Source organism: Gallinula chloropus, assembly GCF_964237585.1.
Source record: "Gallinula chloropus genome assembly, chromosome: 1".
Classification (NCBI taxonomy): domain Eukaryota; kingdom Metazoa; phylum Chordata; class Aves; order Gruiformes; family Rallidae; genus Gallinula; species Gallinula chloropus.
Window position 1 is genome coordinate 10,262,440 of NC_140085.1, and position 20,808 is coordinate 10,283,247.

The 20,808-nt window shown below is 36.1% G+C and overlaps 1 protein-coding gene across 1 annotated transcript in view; it reads left to right on the forward strand.

Annotated features, from left to right (window-relative positions):
* SEMA3E (semaphorin 3E) overlaps nt 1-20,808 on the forward strand; it is a gene marked incomplete at its 3' end in the record, with an annotated part of 143,575 nt that overhangs the window by 88,291 nt on the left and 34,476 nt on the right. Inside the window, exon 5 of the mRNA XM_084279528.1 lies at nt 17,657-17,750. Coding sequence (XP_084135654.1) covers nt 17,657-17,750 — 94 coding nt within the window. The remainder of the gene's footprint in view (nt 1-17,656; nt 17,751-20,808) is intronic.

Consider the following 20,808-nt stretch of genomic DNA (forward strand, 5'->3'; position numbering starts at 1 on the left):
TGCAAAAATATAAATTGTCTGGATTTTTTTATAAATCTGAATCCTTTCTGTCTCAGTTATATTAGATCAGGGTAAAGAATCAGCAAAAGTACTGGTCTCTCAATTTAAATTAGTGTATAAGCCTCCTTAGGCATTCAATGATTTTATTGCTACATGGAGACCAAAATGCTGACTGGTTAACCGTGCTTACATCCTGCTTCCTTGCATCCTTATTTCATCATAATCCCACTGCCCATCTAAAAAGTGTATGAAGTTTATTAATATATTTTGAAATTCATTACATTTAAAAACCTTTGTCAAGGGCTGAATTTCTACAGCTCTTATCAGATTTAATTTGTAGACAAGTTATAAATTTAATACTAGCTATGGACCTTGAAAGTCCAGTCTTAGTGAAAGGTGGACACTTAACCCTTAACATATACTTGGTAATGCTGAAGAAATAATTTATTCAGTTATAAGGCAAGGGCTCCCACTGCATATTTGAGGCACCCTACAGTTAGATGAGGATTTCACTAGGCTGAAAGAGGGACATGAGATGACTGCTTCAGGAATCTGAACAAGGATTCTTTGTTCCACACTTTGTGAGATGGGATTTAATAGTTGGAGATTATCTGTAACCCAAAGGGAAGATTGGCTTTTATTGGCAAATGTCAGGGAGAGATGCTGGACGATGGTCTTTCTTATTCAGTTCATATTCAGTGACATCTCCTGGTAAAGCTGAGTAGTTGTCATGCAGCTGATGCTAAAGAACCATTCAAGAGAGTTCTTGATTCCCCTACCTCCAGGAGTGGGATTTTCAAGGTGATTGCAATTGCATAAATACACATTAGAGGCAGGTTCAATTTTGTATGTTATTCATAAAATAATACAGAATGAACCATAAAGACCAACCCTATTGATGACCATGAGGAAAAAGTAAAGCTTCAAAACTGATAGTCACATGTGCTTTCCTTTCCATTTCCAGATATTTCAGAACATCTGCCAAAACCTACATTCTAAATAGTTAGTTGATATGTGTATACACATATATAGACAAAACACACAAAAGTATTGTTTAATGTTCTATATAGCTTAGATAAATAGGAAAAAAAGTCTGTATTGTAGAAAATTAATGCTAAATATTGAATTGTGTTTGACTTTTATTTCTCATGTACTTAGCATCAGAATTACTCTGTTAAACAGTTTATAAACAATGTAGCTACCCTAATTCTTTTTCTCACATATTTCAGTTTAAGTTCTCAAAACCAATCTTCTTTTATTGTTTTACATCACTTTAATTATTATACACATTTAACTGACCACTTTGTACCTGATGAGGTAAAGCAAATACAGTTCTGACTTGTCCCATATTTACAGTATTGTTTACTGATCTGTTGGTCAGGACAACAGGAAATAAGAGGTCAGGGACCAGAGCTGACTTAAAATAAGCACTTGGATTGAATAAATATTGATTGCAGATGTAAAGTTTTCTAAAGTGTACTCATATAAATCAATGGTGGTATTTACTTTAGTAAATTTGGTTAATAAGCTCTTCTGAATAAAGATGTGTTCCTTCGACAAACCAGACCAAACTAGCATCACATCACCACAAAATATCTCCAAGGATCCAACCCATGCCATGCGCCTCCAACTACTATGAAAATCAGGAAGATCTCAGAAGTTAAAACCCCAGTACAGCACTTACTTTTGAAGTAATTTGAATTGCAGAAATGTTACCTTCTGAAATTGAGGAAAGAACTAAATAGTAAGCAATTTTAAAATAAGGCAACTTTACATGTCTTCTTTGCTCCTTTCTTGAAACTCCTGTCAAGCTTCCTGGTACAGTTTAAAAGAAGCAAAATCTGTATATATAGGAATGCTATTTAAGAAAGCATAAGTAACAGGATAATAAAAATAGAAACAAAACAAACAAAAAATGAGAAACAAGACTTGTATATAAAAATGTGTGACCCATGATCCTCCCCTTATGTATCAGTGTCCTTCCTTTCATTCTTTTTGTTTATTATTCTCCCTTGTCAAACTGAAGTTCTGAAACTTTACCCACACTTAAGTCATGGGAAAATTGCTATTTTTCTGTTTGTCTGGACCAACAGGAAATATATTTACTGCACTAATAAGTAGCTATATTAGTTTCTGTTATCTGAAAAACTGACCAACAGGATTAAAAAAGAAAGGTGACATGTATATGGCAGGTTAAAAATAACACGTGGTATGTGATTGAGTGGACAAATCGTAATCTTGCTTTCTTTGACTGATAAAGACATCATGTAACTGCAGGAAGGGAAGGAACAAGATCCTCCTTCAAAAAACTGTGGTTCAGTCTCTCTTTGCTGATCTTTTTGGCCAGTATATAATGGTCCAATAACTTCAGATTACTGTCCTCCCATTTCTGCCACCTCAGATTTGTTGCCCCTTTCTCACTGTCTGACTGGCATGGAAATTAAAATAATAAATGAAACAGTCTTAAAAATATATTTATATCATTCCATGTCTAAATAGGACCCAAACACCTATACTAGGAAACTAGTAAAATTCAGATTTTCAATTTGAAGGGTAAATGCTGTTTTCTATTAGGCAATTATATGCAGTTATAAGCAATTCATAATATACACTGCTGGCTAAAAGGGGTTTTTTTTAGATATTGCTGACATTTTTAGTAAATATATTGAAATTCAGTGTAAGTAAAATCTAACTTTAGTCTGAAAAATAAGTTGCTTCTAAACACAATCTCTTTAAGTAACACAATGTGTATTTCAGGCTTATATACATTTGAACAATGGCATTTTCCAAGCGTGTCTAGGTATAAAGGGTGGGAGATAAAAAGGGCATCCTTACAGCAGACTTTTATGTATCCAGATACCTAGCTAATGCAGCATATGAAGCTAGATTCACTCTTCCATATGGAACTATGAATTAGCAATAGCAAAACAGAGAAAAGACTATTTGCTCTGCTGTCAGGGACCTCAATCATAAGTTTCAGTATTGCTTCCTGAGCTAATGGCTAAGGGGAAATGTGACGCTCTCAGTAAAACCTGCAGGGTTCTTAAATTAAAAACTGTATTTAATACAAATTAGGGATACAAACATTCAAGAACATGATAGAACAGCAGGACTACATTTTCTACAACTTTATCTCTTGCAATTTACTGAGCAAGCCAAAGAGAAGCAATCTGTCAGAACGGAACAGCCTGTTGAGGGTCTTACTCTTGGTCCTCAGTAGTCTCATGTTGCAAGAAAAAATTCATTGTTGGCATGCAACAAAAGTTTACACCAAATCATATGTTTCTTAGCAGCCATTTGGTAAGAAAATGAAGCATTAGCATTTTTCATTAGCAGTGAGAATATGCTAAAGCCATGATCATAATCATACTGCATGTCATCCTGATCTAACATTTAGCATGGTTTTGTGAAGTGCAATCCAGTTTATGAAAAGAAGCGTTCTGCTTCCTGTATAATGTCTTATATTCTTATACAACTACAAATCCATATTTTCTTATCAGAAAGAGGTTTGAGCTGTATCTTGCAGAACAATGACCTCTTGTCAGCAAATAGTGAAGCCAAAAGGGGATTTTTATCTCAAAAATTTGCCTCATTAACAGAGAAGATGAATACTGGAAGAAGTGCGTTCTTTCTCAGACTATTTCTCTGCACCCAGATACTAGTAAAACAACACCCTGCTACTGTTCTGTATGGCTCAAACTAACCTAGGTAAATTACAATGAACCTTAGATAAACTGGTTGAGCTTATCTGCAATAGCAGATTCATTATGTATTCCACAGGTTTTTAGGGGTGCTCCAGAGGCCTCCCAGTGATGCAAATTAACTTACAAAGCACTTTTTAAAAGTCCAGATGGGAGTTTTACCAAATATGGCTAAAGAGATTACTCTGCCTCCACAAGACCTGCAAAATGAGTGGATATTCGATAAGAAAACCATGTGCAGAAATGATATGTTATGTAACATAAGTCTATTATAAAATAAGAAGATAAGTTTTTGAAAACTATGTGGTGACAAGATAGAGCTGATTCCAGGACAGGGAAGCCTGTTGAAGTTTCTTACAACAATGACAGATGTAGAAAAGAACAGTTCATGAAGAATTTTTCTTCCAGAACGCCGTGTAAATTTTTAATATCTACACTGAGCTGGTGGGCAGAATACCATTTTCAATGTCTCATCTAATGCAGTAAACTGCCTAGAGCTGTATTTCTCTAGCTTGCAAGGCTGATGGACTGAGTTACACTTTCTACAAAATGGACTAGTGCTTTCTGGGAGTCTCCTCTAAGTGTTCCTAATCTGGTGTATTCTGTATTATGCTATTTCCTCTTGACTTAACCAGATGAGATTGTTTATCAGGGAAGAACAGTTTTGAATTAAAAAATCTTTAATATCTGTTAAAGAGGAATTGCCTTTAGTGAAGAAGTGGGTGTATTTGTTGGCTTGGAGGATAGTTTAGTCAAGAAGGAATTTCTTCTTTCTAATCTACATTGCCCTTAATATTTCACTGGACATGGGGAGAGGTGCTTATTTTTCTACATATTCTGTGATTCAAAGGAAAATAGGGTAAGGATCAACTGTGCAATAAGCTTTTCGTTTGTTTCTCTACACCAAACAAACGTAGGCAAATAAGCTCCTCAGGTCTTGCTTTAAGAAATGGAAGGGAACTGACATGGAAGTTAAGAGAGAATGCTCCAGTCATAACTCAGTTTAATTTTTAAATTGCATACTTCTTCTGCTCTTGACCAGCATTTGGTAATGTCATCGTTCTGTTAAAAAGCAATGTTATACATATTTATATCTATTATTCTAGGATACTGTTTCCTATGTACTTTTATAATCAAAGTAAACAATGATCCACCCAGTTACTCCCTCTCCATGTTTTTTTTCTGTTACCTCATCTCCACACTCAGTTTGCAGAGGATTAGGGAGGAAGAACATCTGGTTTCATTGACGAACAGAAATGGGTGTTGGTCAGTCCTTCATTAGACAGAATGTGTGACAAATTCTTGCCCTGGAAACATTTGCTCAGAGACATGGTGTCCCTTTGCATGGAAAAAAAAGCCACTACTTAAACTGCCATTTCAGTAGGTTTTTCAGCTCCCTCTATTTATGGAATTGAATCTGTAATCCTAAACAGTACAAAACTGCTTATTTATTGCAGTCCTCTGCATCCATAGTTGATGTGAAATGCGTCATTAAACTGGATGATGTTTAAACCAATATCAAGTGTTCATATACACAAAGTGCTGCTCAGTAAGCAACCCCATGTCATAGAATCTTTTACCAGAGTGGTGCATTACATCATCTAATCTGAGTGACCACATCACAGGCTGTCAAATTGCACCAAAATGTTCAAAACCTCCAAATTTCAGTTATTTTGAAGCATTCTAGATTTTCAAAGTTAAATATTCATAAATGTCAAGAGAGATTAAAATGATACTTAAACACATAATAGACAGAAAATTAAGAGCATACAACAAAGGTGCTGTGCTGCAAAAGGTTAAAAGCTGAAGATGTTAACCTGAAGAAGTATTTCTTATGGCTTATCTATGTAGTCCTAAGAAAATGATAAAGTACTAGTCAAACAACACATGAGAAAGATTTTCTGCAATAGCTAAAAAAACAACCCAACATCTGCAACTGGCCAATCTCCGAACCTTAAAAAAAACCTCAGACATCATCTTGTGAAAAAGGGTGAAATAGTACATTCAGAACGAGTGCACATGGTTGTCCAAGAAACTAAATTTCATGAGTTTTGGCTATAGTTACCTAAAGAACAGCTGGGTGTGTGAAGCTCAGTAAGGATAATGAAGAAAGGGCAATTCTGTTCGTCTCATGCTTTGCTAGGAAATGGGTAACAGGTATTGCATAAAGAGAAATAAAGGCCAGAAGGGACCAACATAACATTTCTTGTGGTCAGGCGTGCCCTGGATGGATATTTCTCCCAGGTATTGAATTAAAATGTTTTCAGGAAACCACATATTGCCATTTCAAAGAATCCAGATAATGGTAACTCTACTAAGCTGTCCTAATATTTAATTACTTTCAATGTCAGGAAATAGCCACTCACTCAAAGTTAAATTTATCTGACTTCAACTTCCTGTCATTTAACCTTGATCTATCTCTGATAGCAAAGTTGAAAAGTCTCCCAGCATCTTTTCCACATCTTTTCCATACGTAAGTACCTATGCACAAAGACCAAGCCACCTCTTCACTTTTTTGATAAGCTGAATAAATATAGCTACTTAAACCTCCTATCACAAAGATCCCTCAGTCATATTTGTGTCCTTCCTGTGAACTCTGTGCGGTATTTTCACATGTTCTGGAAGTGTGGACACTAGAACCAGACATGCTATTTGATGGTGTGTTTACAGGCAAGGTTACTTCCCTACCTCTGTTTGAGATTTCTCTTTTCATAGACTCAAGTGCTGAGCTCTTGGCACAACATCACAATAAGAAATCTCTTTTTAGCGTTTTGCACAAAGTTCTTCTCTGGAGCAAAAAGTTATCCCAGTTTATATACTTAGTTGAGGCACCAAATTAGCAGTCTCATAAAACTAGGTCAGTGAAGAGATTTCTGGCCTGTCACTGTCAGCTGTAACAAGGCACCTAGGATGTCCAGGATGGCAAATGAGGAACCCCAGATGAATACATGAAAGTAGTCTCAACAAGGATCTGAACCTCCACCTTCTAAGGCCATGTATTTCAGATATGAAGCGTGTTCCCTATTCCAAGATATGCCACTCTGGATACGGTTGTCTTAAAATCTAATTTGTTAACTTCTGACCTTTGGCACTGTGTTCAGAGCATTCCATAACCTGAATGCACCCAGAGCTCTCATTAACCTTTTCGCCCCATTATTAATGTTTCTACAGTCTTTTTGTAAACTTTACTAGGGAAGAAAGCATATGATAGTTCAAATTACTGCTAATTTTATTTTTAAAGTCATCTTTCTATCAAAACAATATTAGCCAAACCTTATATATAGGAGGATGCATTATGTCCCTAATCTCAATTACACTTTGATAATGTGTTAGCAATTCGTATTTTATAATGCTACAATGCGCATTGTCTCATGAAATGTCTAGGTACCAAGTGGTATGTTCTAAAGAAAGCCAAGCATTCTGTATCAGCACAGTTGTTCTTATCAGTCATTCTTACACATTGTAACAAACAGGTTTGTTTGACAGTACTGCATCCATAAAATGAGGTGAATGACATTCATTGCTGCTTTTGAGTGCTGCCTAAATATGGCCACGCATGATGTTTAAGTTCAATTTGTCAGATTGGTAGAGAATGTGAGTTGATCAGCCATATGAAATTAATTTTCCATCGTATTAGACCTGCCCTTTGCAAGATTAAAGACAGATGGTCAGGAGAGAATGAATCAATACAGAGGAATAATACTATTATCCCAAAAAGAAAGAAACACTCCACCTGTGTGGTAATTTGATGGGGGTAGGTAAAATATTCCAGCTCTCGTAAGGATTTTTAGATTCTGCCACCTTTACTTATGAGACAAAGTATTTTTCTAAGGGAGGGCACCGTGTGAAGTCTGGGGCATTGTCTGAGGAGTGGAGGTACTGCTTATTAAGGTGTTAGTCAATAATTAAAACCAGCAAAAAGTGAGTGACAGGCTTTAGTTAATATTTTCACAGGTTTATAAAATAGACCCTTAATTTTGCATAATTCTAGAATTTATGACTGATAATTATTGTTATTTGACTGAGACCTCTTCAGGAAAATTATTCCAGATTAAGACGCGAACTAAAAAGAATTATTACTTGCAGTTTATATGTGTTATCAAGGTGTGACGGAAAGACACTGAACCACAGGTTTTTAAAATAGAATTAATAGTAATTTATTCTAAAAACCAGAATGCAGATTCAGTACGTCACTTGCAGGTTATTTTTGGATACAATGGGGAATTCACTATTGCAGTTTGGAAGTATGACCACACTGATTACAATCACAAAAGATCCACAAAATACTCTTACTACAACCACTGTGGCTTCCCTAAAACATAGGATCACAGCTCACAAGCACACAAAATATTACAATCACAAAGATCCACAAAATACTCTGCTGCCAACACAGCACACAATAAAATGATCTACAACAGTCACAAACCCCACGGTTACACTTGCCGTAGGCAATTAGCTTCCCTACGATCACAAAGATCTACAAAATACTCTTCTTACAACCATGTGGCTTCCCTAAAACATAGGATCACAGCTCACAAGCACACAAAATATTACCCATATGTTAGTCACTCAAAACGACACACTTAAAACATATCAAATAGCCACTTACCCCGTCTCTCAGGTAAGGGTTCCCAATACATTACCTCAGCCAGCCGCCCGGCTAAGGGGGAAGGGTCTCCTCCTAAGGTTGGAGGAACGGCTCCCAATATTAGCTCGAATGCCAGGGCTTTTATTTGGTTCATTTTGCTGATGTGTGTGACAGGATGCAGGGCTGGGCCTGACACCTCCGGCCCTATCTCTTGCATATTCCCATTGTCTTGGCCCATCGAAACCAAATGCGGACCCTTAGGGCTTGTCAAACAGTTTGAGTAGTGGTTTGATTGGGACTCAGGACATATGTTTGTGGAAGGAAGCCAAGGCTTAGCAAGGCTCCATACAAGTTTTTCAGGTTTTGTGAAGTGCCCGCTTCAATACACAACTCAAGTCGGAGCCATCTACACAGCTCCCCATGAGGTGTCTCCGCAGACAAAGAGCTTAAAAGCAGCCCAAGACTGAGTTGTGTATTACAACTCCCCGTAGGCCGCCTGCTCTGTTTAGGCACTATTGGAACCTGTGTGTATAGCTCAGCCTTACACAAGGGCAGCAGATCCACTCCACTGCCCTTTCTTCCAGAATAGCTTGCTTTGCCATACCCTGCTGAAGGTCTGCAAAAGGACTGTTGGCTACCTAAATCTCCACACTACACTGACAGACAGAACTTCCCCAGAGTATCTGCTTTCCTTCTGAAATCCACTCTCAGTTGAAGGTAGCTGTTGTTCTCTCCATGCCCAATGCATCTGTTGCTCTATCCATCACCAAAGCTTGACTATAAGCTCAAATCATAGAGCTGTATCCTCTTTTTCTTTTTTTTTTCCACGACCTTTGTCCCCAGTTGTTATGATAGCAATCATTAGAATTTATTTGGTATTTGCTCTAATGTGACCCTCACCATCTCAAGTTTAGCCTGTCGAAATCAAGGAAAAGGGAAAGTCTTGGCTATTGAGTCTTTGTGTAAAGAAATCCTCACAGAAATGCCTTCACTTTCATATAGAAATCTTGTACTATTTTTAGTTCCTCTTTCACCTGGTCATAAGACCAAATCTCCAAATATCGCTTTTTCTTTTTTTTAATTCTACCCATCCTTTATGTTGTCCCCAGAACCCCAGAACTATCACATTAGTGTAATTATAATTTATTTTTTTAATGATCCAATTCTATGCCATAGAACCCTAAATGATTTATGTTCAGTTTAAGGTCATGAAAGGATGTGTCTCCTAAAATTCTGACCAGTTAAAACACTTCTGATCTTCTAAGGATAAATGCCTGTGATTTTTATATGCAGGCTAGGTTTGGGGGGGGGGGGGTGAGTATTTGATTTTTTTTTGTGGGGTTTTTTGTGGTTTTCCTATTGCCAAGGTAAATCAGGGAAATATATTATTTCTGTCACGTTAGGCCAGATATTTTGACACAAATCACAAATGGCTAATCCTTCAGCAAACTCCGGCAGCAGTCTGACCTAAATCCAGATTTTAAACACGTTTTCAGATTGGAGCCCAACCTGGCTTAATCATTTAACTGTGGAATAAAATGAATAGACCTGAAAAATACATCTGAATTTTTAGGGAGGATTTAATGTCTGTAATATTTTATGCACTCTCAACCTATAGGACGACTGATCTTTTCAGTATGTCACTGGATAGTAATGAGGATTGAAAACAGATCCTCAGAAGAAATACTACCTCCCAAATAATCTTAAATATGTCAAATAGAGGAGACCTGACTATTTCAGCCAATTCTTTGAGGACTCTATTCCTAATATTGTATCTCCCATTTGACAGAAAAAAAAAATAAAAATTGAGTGTACAGGGAAAATGTAATTTTCAGAGTTAGTCTCTGACAACAAGCTGAGCAATTTTTTGCCAGTGCTTAGATCCTTTGAAAGTTAGTGTTTGAAGTTTTTAAGGAAGGTATTATATCATGGAATGAGAAGTTCTTTCCCTGTTGGAGCATCCTTGTGTTACTCTCCCATGTATCTGAATGCCTGTGTTTTGTTGACAAATAGGAGAGTAGGTTGCAGTACAAATTTATTAGTACTTGTGTAAGTAAATACTTCCTAGTGTAAGAATACTTAGTAGTATTACACTAGTAAATAGTTTAAGAATACATTACATAACCTCTATGATAATAATTCATTTTCTATTGGTTTTAAGGATTTTAGATGTGTTGGCAACTAAATAATATTTGGGACTATAACTATCTGATACTGCTACTACACATTTTTTTTAATACCAAAATTTAGTCTATGAAATACAAAAGGCTAAATAGTGTGAAAGATCTTTTCAGGCCAGAGCCAGTATGTTAGTTTCTGTTCTGCAAAGACAAAATATTTTACTGTATATCTCTTTTACCATGTGACTTCTTGATGAAACTGGTGTACAGATTAAGACAGGTCATGAAGTTGAGAGTTCATTTTGGAGACTTATATTTGAATTATATTTTCTCCTGATTTACAGACATGGTCTGTGGTTTTTCAGTTTGGGTTTTTTTTAATGGGAAAGTCAAGGTTCATCCTTCCTAAAAGAAGCCTCTGCATAGTGTATTTATTCCATTTTTTAATGTCAATTGAAAATGTAAGTATAATTAAGATACAAGAACTATACAAGATAAAAAGTGAAAAAGTGTTTTGAGAATACACAGAACAAAAGAATTTTTTCAATGTTTAATGTGACTGTACTAAAGACACTATAGTGCAAAAGTATGGAAATCAAGAAGACGTTTATTCAGTGAATCACAATTCAATTTCTCTTGTGTTCAGAAAGTTTATCTGGATTCATTCAGTATTCAGTTTCTCATGAGGAAAAAAAATCCAGTCACACCATTGAAATGATCTACAAATCTTTTTTTTTTATTGTGTAAATAAATTCTTTGGTTACTCATGTTAGGCTGTGTGAATGTACATGAGTACAAATGAATGTGTGAAATGCCACACTTTAAAGGAGCAATGTTAAGATTAAATCAGAATTAAAATTTACATGAATAAATGGAACATCCGTAGAGGCGGTGAATATTTATTTATTTATTTAAAAATAGCACACCTGTTATGTTAAATATTTTGAACTGTCTTGGATATAAATTACATTAATTTCCATGGCACTAAAGACTGTCAGTAAAGCTGCAGTGATGGCCCACTGTGTACCTAACTAGGTACAATGTTTTATGCTACTATATTGTTAGTTCATGGGGAAAAAAGGAAGCAGTGAATCCAAGAACAGTATCTCCTGTTTGGAACAAGAGTCTTGGAATCATTCTTGCGAAGAACAAGGCCAAATGGATTTCAGTGGATTTCTGTGGGAAGATGTAACCCTGCAAGTGAAAATTAATCTCACAGCTTTCGTACAGAGGTTCAAGGAAATCTTGTGAACATGCTGTGTTCAGGATAGGGATGTGAACATCCCCTTAGCAGTGTTCTCCCTCCTTCCCACACTTTTGTCATTTGCAGCTCTTCCTCTTGCTCTGGGCTTCAGTCTCCAACTCTGAGGACCCTTGTTGAGAGCCCACTTTACCAGGTTTTTTACCCACTTTACTCAGTCAGCCAGACATTCCATTAGGAATTCCCCAAGCAGTCAGGGTGTCCCAGTGTGTCACACTCCTTCCCAACAGTGCTTTTCCTCAAACAGGGAACTATGATCAAATAAGGTTAATCCTTCATGTTAACACTCATTTTTTTAATGCTTTACTTGAATAGAAAAAAGAGTGCATCATATGATACTAGCACACATGGCTTTAGTAAGATTTTAAAAGAATGTTTCTCATAGTTTTGCACAAAAAATCCATTTCTATTTTTTTACTTTCCCATTCAATGCATGTGAACCTTATTCACAGTTCTCTTTTAAAACATCTCAAATGTATGACCGCTGGTAAATGAAATGCAGCAGTTCTTGCATGTAATGTCATTTTTATTCTGAGGTTCAATAACTAGGAGATCATTAATGCTAAGAATGAATTTTGACCAGAGTTACAGTAATAGTGAATAGTATAGACTGCGTTAAAAACTATATTTGCAAAATCTTCGGTCTCTCCCCACAGTACTCTAAATATGATTTACTATCCCCCAACATAAGCAGCATGGACTTCTTAAAATAAATAAATAAATAAAATAAAAAACCCCCAACCAAAAACTACACACAAAAACAAAAGAAAAAAAATAGCAAAACCCAAAAAAGTGCCAACTACAAAAAGCTACAGGTGTCCTGGAGAACAGACACCTTGGCTATACTGTTGGAGTCTGTGCACATGGTTAAGTATATAAGTATAGGTGTTAAAATGGTTTTTATTTCCTTCTAAAAAATGCCAGTATGGTGTTTTACTATTTTCTTCCCTGAAAAAATCTTAAAAATTGAAATTGAAGAGAAATACCCTTAGATAAAAACAAATTATTTTACCTCATTAGAGAAATGTCTTAGGACAACCCAACCAAAGCATCTAATTTTAATTCCCTGATTTAATGAAGATACAGCAATTATATTAAGTTGAGAATAGACTTAGGTACTTTGCTGAATAGGAATGGAAGTAAACATATGTTTTAAATAAATCACATGGATAAAACCTGAGCAAAGCAGCACTTGGCATTAGAGAAAGCCATTTTCTGCAAGAAAAGTTAAATGTAGTGTTTAAATTTTAATGGGTTTGATTGACCTTTTCTTTCATTACTGTTTATAAGCTACATTATTCTTCATTGTCTAAAATTATCAATTCATATCAAGTTCATGGCAAAATGCTTAATGCCTTTGGAAATATCTTTTATTTCTTCTTAAAATACACTATTTTTTTTAATGAGTCGAAACTGTATTACATTTCTTGAGTCATAGGTATCATCAATCATACCCAAAGCTCCATTTTTCCCCAAACTGCATGCAGAAATTTGTAATTCCACTCCCACCCCTCCATAAGTGTTTTTGTATGATTTTGACCCAAACCACTGAAAAGTGCCTGTAAAATAAATTGCAATGTTAAATTGCTGTGTTGGGTAATCTGTGAGGAAGCTGTCAGTTTTCTTCTGACATTTCTCAAGGGATTCCAATGTCACAAACAGCAAGGAGGGTTAGAATTATGGTATTAGCCTTCAAAGCTGATTATTAATGTGTAACGCTTATTTGATTTAAATTGCCATCCCATGGAAGTTGACACATCTAAGACCTGATCATCTGTTACTTGCCCCAGTGATGGGAATAACTTATTGCAACCATGGAATATTTGGTATGCTGTCCTAAAAGGTGAAGGTGGAAAATCTCTCTTGGAGGAGTCATTGCTTGCCTTTCCAGTAACTTTTCATTCAGTTACATGCATCTGCAAGCATTTATGAGACACACATCCTGCTTTATATCATAACTGGTGAGATCCACTTAAAAACTTCTTCAAGTTGCACTGAAATCCAAATTTTTGTCTACATCCAGTATTAGCATTAGATTACATATTAAGCTACAGTCCTTATTCACAAGTTCCAGCTGTTAAAATGCAGATAATGAAAGGATACTATGCATACTGGTTAACCTTTTCATTCCATGGTCACATAGCTAGCTCTTTTAAATACATTCATGTCATGAATATTAAAAGGGATGGGTTTATTTCCCATTGTTTTCCTTCTGATTCTCAGGGGTACTGTTAACTATATAGGTAGCTTTTTCATTGTGAAACTATAATTTGGTGTACAGTGACGCAAAATCCTTCCACATCGTCCAGAAGACTCACAAAACTGTCAAGTCTCCCTAGTCAGTGTCGGAGTTGTTTTTTGAAGGGAAGACCTGAACATGAAGTGTGTTTTATGATGCTCTGATGGGCTCATGTCTTGTCCAACAGCACAAACAATTTCAGTTTATATTCCCTATGTAGGTATAAATACAAGCCATGCACTATAAACCACTAAGTATGGATAATACAACTTCTTCAAATATTGTTGCAAAATATTTTTGTTCCCACACCTGATCATTTAATTTCAGTATATTTTTTAGAATCAGAGAATCATAGGGTGGTTTGGGTTGGAAGCAACCTCAAAGATCACCTGGTTCCAACCTCCTGACATGTGCAGGGACTCATTGCACTAGACCAGGTTGCCCAAAGCCCCATCTAACCTGTCTTTTCAGTAATCAGTTTTACTTTCATTACTTTTTCCCTTCTTATACAAGTCATTTTTATTTTATGATGGGAAACATGAAAGCAGTAAGACTAGAAACATCTATTAAATATTTACCTCAGTTTCTCTCTCCACTTCCTTCTGTATCTTTCTCTCTAAAAATTGGCGCTTTTTTGTTTCTTTATTGAACTGTTTCACTGAGAAATAGTTTACTTTAGATCCCAGAAGAGAAACTTTTTCATGAATAACTTTAATTTTCATACCTTATTAGAGAATAAATAACATCAGACAGTCAGATTGTATTAAGTATTTCCTTTACATCATATTTTATTACAATTATGCCTCCCTAGACCTTCTGCGTGGTTTCAGAAAGTTTTTCTCCCTTCCTGAGTTAGATTTTTTTTTGACCCAAAATGTTATGGTATTTAGTTTTGAAAAGTACCTGGTCTGTGATGTTTGGAAAGTATGGAATGGGGCAGAGATTTACACACATTGTTTGACATTTACTCAACAACAGAGGGGGAATAGTTATTACGGATGTGCAATTGAAGCTGATACAGCAGAAAATAATACTGCTGCACCACCAGTCTCTGCCCAGGATGATTATTTTCTGCTGTATCAGCTTTAACATCAGACAGTAACGTGCCAGGGTTATGCCAACATAAGAGCTTCTGGAGAGGTGAGATTCTGAATTCCTTTGTAAGTTTTAGGAACATTACTTCAATTTTGTATGTTTTTTTCTTGCTATTTTTATTTTGGAGTGTCTTCTTCACTTCAAGTAGACATGAAACAGATGTCTTATTTTTCCAGAACTGCATTCTGAGTTATATTTCATCTTTACAGAAACTTTCTAAGGAATAGGAATCTTAGTTTGTCATCAGCAGTAGTTGCAACAAAACGGCATGTATTGAAGATAGGTACAACAGCTTGCCTGATCTGGGGATTAAGGAGTGACTAATGCTTTGAAGGGGAGGTGCTTGTGACAAATTCAGGGTTAACTGTTTTAAATGAAAGACAGAGAAATAGTCAATTATTCATCTGAGTGAGAACTAGCACCTCTACAACTTTCCCATTTATAATTGTTTTGTTTCTTTCCTTTTTAAAAATATTGTTAATATTGTTATTATTATTGTTGTAATTATAATTATCTTTCCAGTCTTCCCTATAATGTAATGCTTACTATATCTTCTGTTTCTTTTCCCCTTGTTTTTTTTTAAATGTTTGTTACATTATTATATTCAGGAGAGCGTAACTGTCATGAGTGGAGCTATCTGGAGAGAATGTTAGTTTTGCTTTGGCAGCAATTGGTCTTGGTTGGGATGAGAGAGATTTGTAGATTACAGGGTGGGATGGGTGGATGTAGGTGAGTAATTTGAAGAAGAGTGAATGACACAGAATTGCAGACAGCAGACATAATCAGGTTTCTGTGTCTCTCAAAACAATAATTTTTCTAGTGACCAAGGCCCATTGTCCTGGTTTTGGTCAGGATGGAGTTAATTTCATTTGTAACAGCGGATGGAATGCTGTGTTTGGGAGTTAAAATGGGAGTAGTGCTGATAACACCCTGATGTTTCTAGTTGCTGTCAGACAGTCAAGGACTTTCTCAGCTCTTCATGAGAAAGGAGGGGCGAAGACAGGACAGGTGACCCAACTGACCAAAGAGAGTATTCCACGCCAGTTCCGTCCTGCCCAGGATATCGAGGGGCTGACGGGAGGAAGGCCAAGGGCGGTGCCGGGACGCGCGGTTCTTGGGGGACGGTCGGGTTCTGGGACGGCTCTGGGTGGCACGGCCTGAGTTGTGTGGTTTGGTGAGAAACTGCATTGTGTATCAACAGCTTCATATATTTTTGCTCTGAAGTCCTGTTAGCATTGTTATATTGTATCTTTCTGTTATCTTAGTAAACTATCCTTATCCCAAGCCACGGGCCTCTTAATTTCTTGATTTTGGGGTTATTTGCCCCTTCCTCTTCCTTTTCCCTTCCCTTACTTCTCACACACACACACACACACACACACACACCCTTTCCCTTTAACCTGCTCTTTTCCTTTAAGGAGAAGGCAGCTGCGTGGATCTTGGCCCTCATGACACCCATATGCTACAATGTGTCAAAATTAACTGAATTATAACCAACAACAGGAAAAAGAGCCTGCTATAATGACATAAGGGCTAAAAGGACCACATGCACTTAAATAAGGACTATCAGGACACCCTTTTTATCCTGGCTTGATCCTGTTTAACAATGTTTGCTGTGAGAGATCCAGGCAGATCCTTCTCAACATTCTGGGGGATTTGGGGTGCTGTCACATGTAATTTTATGCCTCACAAAACAATTGCATTAGTATATTAGCAAGGTGAACCGCAGATTAGTTTACCGAACAGGTAGATTACATTTATCTAACATAATGATATAATCTTCATTTCTACAGTGTTTTGAGTGAAACTGTTACACAGAATAAATGGACTGCTAGAGTATGGAAAAGATTATTAGCCACACACTTGATGGCTGGGTGGCATTTCTTTTGTGGAGCTTTTATGGTTTTCTCTCTATTGGCCATTTTATTCTCCCCCATCCCTGTGTTTTGAGGTATGGATTTTTGGTAATATGTAAATTTTAAAAATATTGTGTTCTCACTTGATATTTTAATCAGACATTAATGGGCTCTTGTGAGAAAGCTGGGACAAATATATAATTGCAAATAAAAATTTGTAATGTAAATTCTTTCTCAATTTTTAAAGCCTTATGCAGACAAATTAAGCTGAGTTGCAAATATTATTTTTTTTTTACTGATATTTTGCTAAATCTGCTGCAGAAAGCACATCTGCTGTGAAAACCATAATTGGGGGATTCATTCCTAAATGTACTTTTATGAAGAAGATGTATAAACATCTCAAAGCTACCAAGAGCAGATAACACAGCATGATATATTTAACAACTACTGGAAAAAAATGTTTAAAGAGGGAAAGCACATTCCATGGATAGATATCTATTTAATGTTTAGATAATTTGGAGAAAAGATAGAGGAATCTTCACTCTTTACTCCCACAGAAATTAATGCAATTTTAGTGCATATTTTACTGCTTCTTTCTAGGCAGAGCACACACAAAAGTGATTTGTAGAAACCCAGAGAATTTTTACTAGTACATCAGTCAACAACCATAATTGTGTTTTCTCCCTAATGAAGTCAATCCATTACAAAGGTATAATAAAGTTAAAGCTTGTCTCTAAGGACTTTCTTTCTCAGACTGTAGGGTTTATGCTGTTTTCTGTGATTTTTTTTTTTAAAGGATCATCTGTTTCAACTGGAATCGCACAAATTTGAGAGAGGACGAGGCAGGTGCCCTTTTGACCCCAGTTCTTCCTTCACCTCCATCTTAATTGGTAATGATCTTTATGTCACAAACTTCACAGTCCTGTCAATGTGTCATTCTGAGTCTCTTCAGCACAACAAAGTGTTGTCAGTCTTCCATTGCAACCTTCCACACGTCAGACTTAATCCTCATGGAGCTGCCCACATTAATATTACATCTCAGGCAGCATTAACTCCACCAAGACTGTCTGGCTGAAGTAAGTAGATGTTATATGACACATGCCATCCTAAAGAGGTAGTGGATGGTTGTGTAATTTTGGAAGCAATAACTTCTTGCTTTGCTTAAAGCAAAGCAATATGTCTAGCTTAGTCTTTTACATCATTGAGACCAATACGCAACATTCACAGTTTTTCACCTACTGAGATGCAATCTGTGTAACAAACATCTTGTAAAATGTGAATTTAAATGTTTTTCTTTCATGAATTTATTGTTTAAATAAATTACAGGTGTTGAGATCAAAATAGTTTTTTCAATACTACCTTCTAACAAAAGTATCCAAAACTGGGCATTCTCTGTTAGGAGAGTTGATCTTATACTCAACAGCTAGAAAAATACAATTCACTCTAAGCCCTGCAGTGCCAGAAAGCTGTGCTGAGATAGTGCTCCTCTGTGCCTTGCTGGTAAGTTTATCACTATGGGGCTGGGACCTTTGAAGTCATAGTAGAGAGAACCATATGGCTTTTACTCCATAATGTTTTCCTGAAAAAAATGTTGTGAGATCAGGGAAAAACAGTCTTGGAAATATTATGGTACATTGACTAAAAATAGACTGAAACAGCAGGTAAAGGGGGAAAGCTAGATGAGCTTAGGGAGTAATACAGTGATTTCTGGTTTTAGAAAGCATAAACAAGATGAAAGCAGCATTTGAAGGGGATTGCCATTTGAAGAATGAGCTAGAAAAAAACAGGCTAAAGATCAAACACATTTTCAACTTTTTAGTGATTAAAAAGTTAGAGGATCTTAGGGCCCTTTTATATTTATCTTTTGAGTTCATGTCTTAAAATCAGACGGCTCAGGTCTCTGATTATTAACTACAATGTTATAGCTCACCCGTGGTGGTGAGGAAGTATTTGTGGTAAGTGGCACATGCTTTTTTATGTGCTGGATTTATTTGTTCCTTTACATTAGCAAAACACTTACAAGAAGAATCTTAACCAGAAATGTCAAATCTTTCAAATTACAGGAATCTTTGAAAATATCATTCATTTCCATTAAAAAAAAATACAGCTCACATTCTTAAGAGTGGGTCAACAAAACACGAATGAATCAGAAAAAAACTGCTGTAGTTTGACTGAACTTCCAAAATCAACTATGTAAATACATTAACCTGATCATGTTCCTACTGTGAGATCAATGTGAACTTTTTCCTTACATGGAAGTCAGATTGTCCCACTGAATGCTTAAAGACTAATGTCTAGTCCTTGTGTTTCTGGTCTATTCAATAGTTTGCCTGGATTATGGGAGGTTCCAATGGATGCTCACAGCTTTATCTGAAAGAGAAATCCATTAAACAGCGATCAGAGTTTTGGTGATATCCACTTACAAAAACTTACAAGAACAGTCTTACAAAGCTAACAATTCTGGCAAGATTAACAGGAGAACAAAGCTCTTCAAACAATGTATTGTTTTGTTTGCACATTTATACTTTTTATATTATCAGAATTAAACACTTTCAACACTGATGTTGCTTTGGAGCTTGATGGCTGCTGCCACTCTTATGTAGTTTCACATAATACGCATGTTCTTGAAAAGAACTGTTTACAGGAGCATGTAGCGTTAGGACAAGGGGTGTTGGGTTTAAACTGAAAGAGAGTAGATTTTAGTTACATTTTAGGGTGAAATTCCTTACTGTGAGGGTGGTGAGACATTAGCACAGCTTTCCTAAAGAAGCTGTGGCTGCCCCCTCCATGGCAGTGTTCAAGGCCAGGTTAAGTGGGGCTTTGGACAACCTGGGATAGTGGAGGGTGTCCCTGCCCATGGCAGGGGTTTGGGACTAGATGGGCTTTAAGGTGTCTTCCAGCACAAACCACTCTATATGTTTAACAGAGCAGCCTATACCAATGTTGCTATTTACTAACATTGATAATTAGACTAACAAAGAATTTTTACTCATCTCTGATAAAATTTTAAAAGCTTTTAAAATCTTGATCTTGGAAGATCATTTGCACCATCACTAATTAGAACCAGAGCTAGCTAGATGAATTTAGGAAGAAAGGCACTCTCTTGTTCTGTATCTCTTCCTGCATTTCAACACATCAGTTAAAGTACCTACTTCAAGGAAAGCAATAGTTCATGACTTGGCTTTAAAACTAAATATCCATGCAGTCGTAAGTTTTATTACAGGTTATTTGCCTAAATGGCAAAGTAGCCTGTGATGAATTCTTCAATTTACGAACAATTAACTTTTAGGAATGTATTGTCAGCATCAAGAAATGGAATAGATGTTGGATAGCAAGCAGGTTAATAAAATGTATGTGTTTAGGTAAAATGATTTTGGTTTGTTTGGTTGGTTGTTTTTTTTTTTTTATTTCAATTTATAATGAACTCTCACATCTGTTTTCAATAACCAAAACTATTTCTGGTATCAGATCATGCACACCAATTAACTTAGACCACACTAGTTCTTGAAAGCTGAGAAATTATTTAATGTCTTTGTTTTGTTACCTGCAATATATCATGAAGTGGTGCAAAATATTTGAATATATTTTTCTATCCAGGGAATCCATTCTGATAACATTTTCTGGTTTTACAACTTCAAAAGAGTTTAATGTATTCGTGTCTTTTCTTTGACTCTAGACAATGAAATAAAATAAATACATATTGTCTAAAAATAGAAGACAGAATACTTGAGTGACAGACAGAAAACATAAATATACAGAGCTTACCAGTTAAACAATACCTAATATCTTTTGGGGTTATTTTATGCCTACTGTGAAAAGTACCACTTGCTAAAAATGTGTATTGGCATTCTGATTTTAGTTGTCATGTGAGTAATAACTGGCTGACAGTCAAAGAAATGTTCAAAAGGTGTTGCTTATGTTCTACTCCTTTATTCATAACAAAGCTAG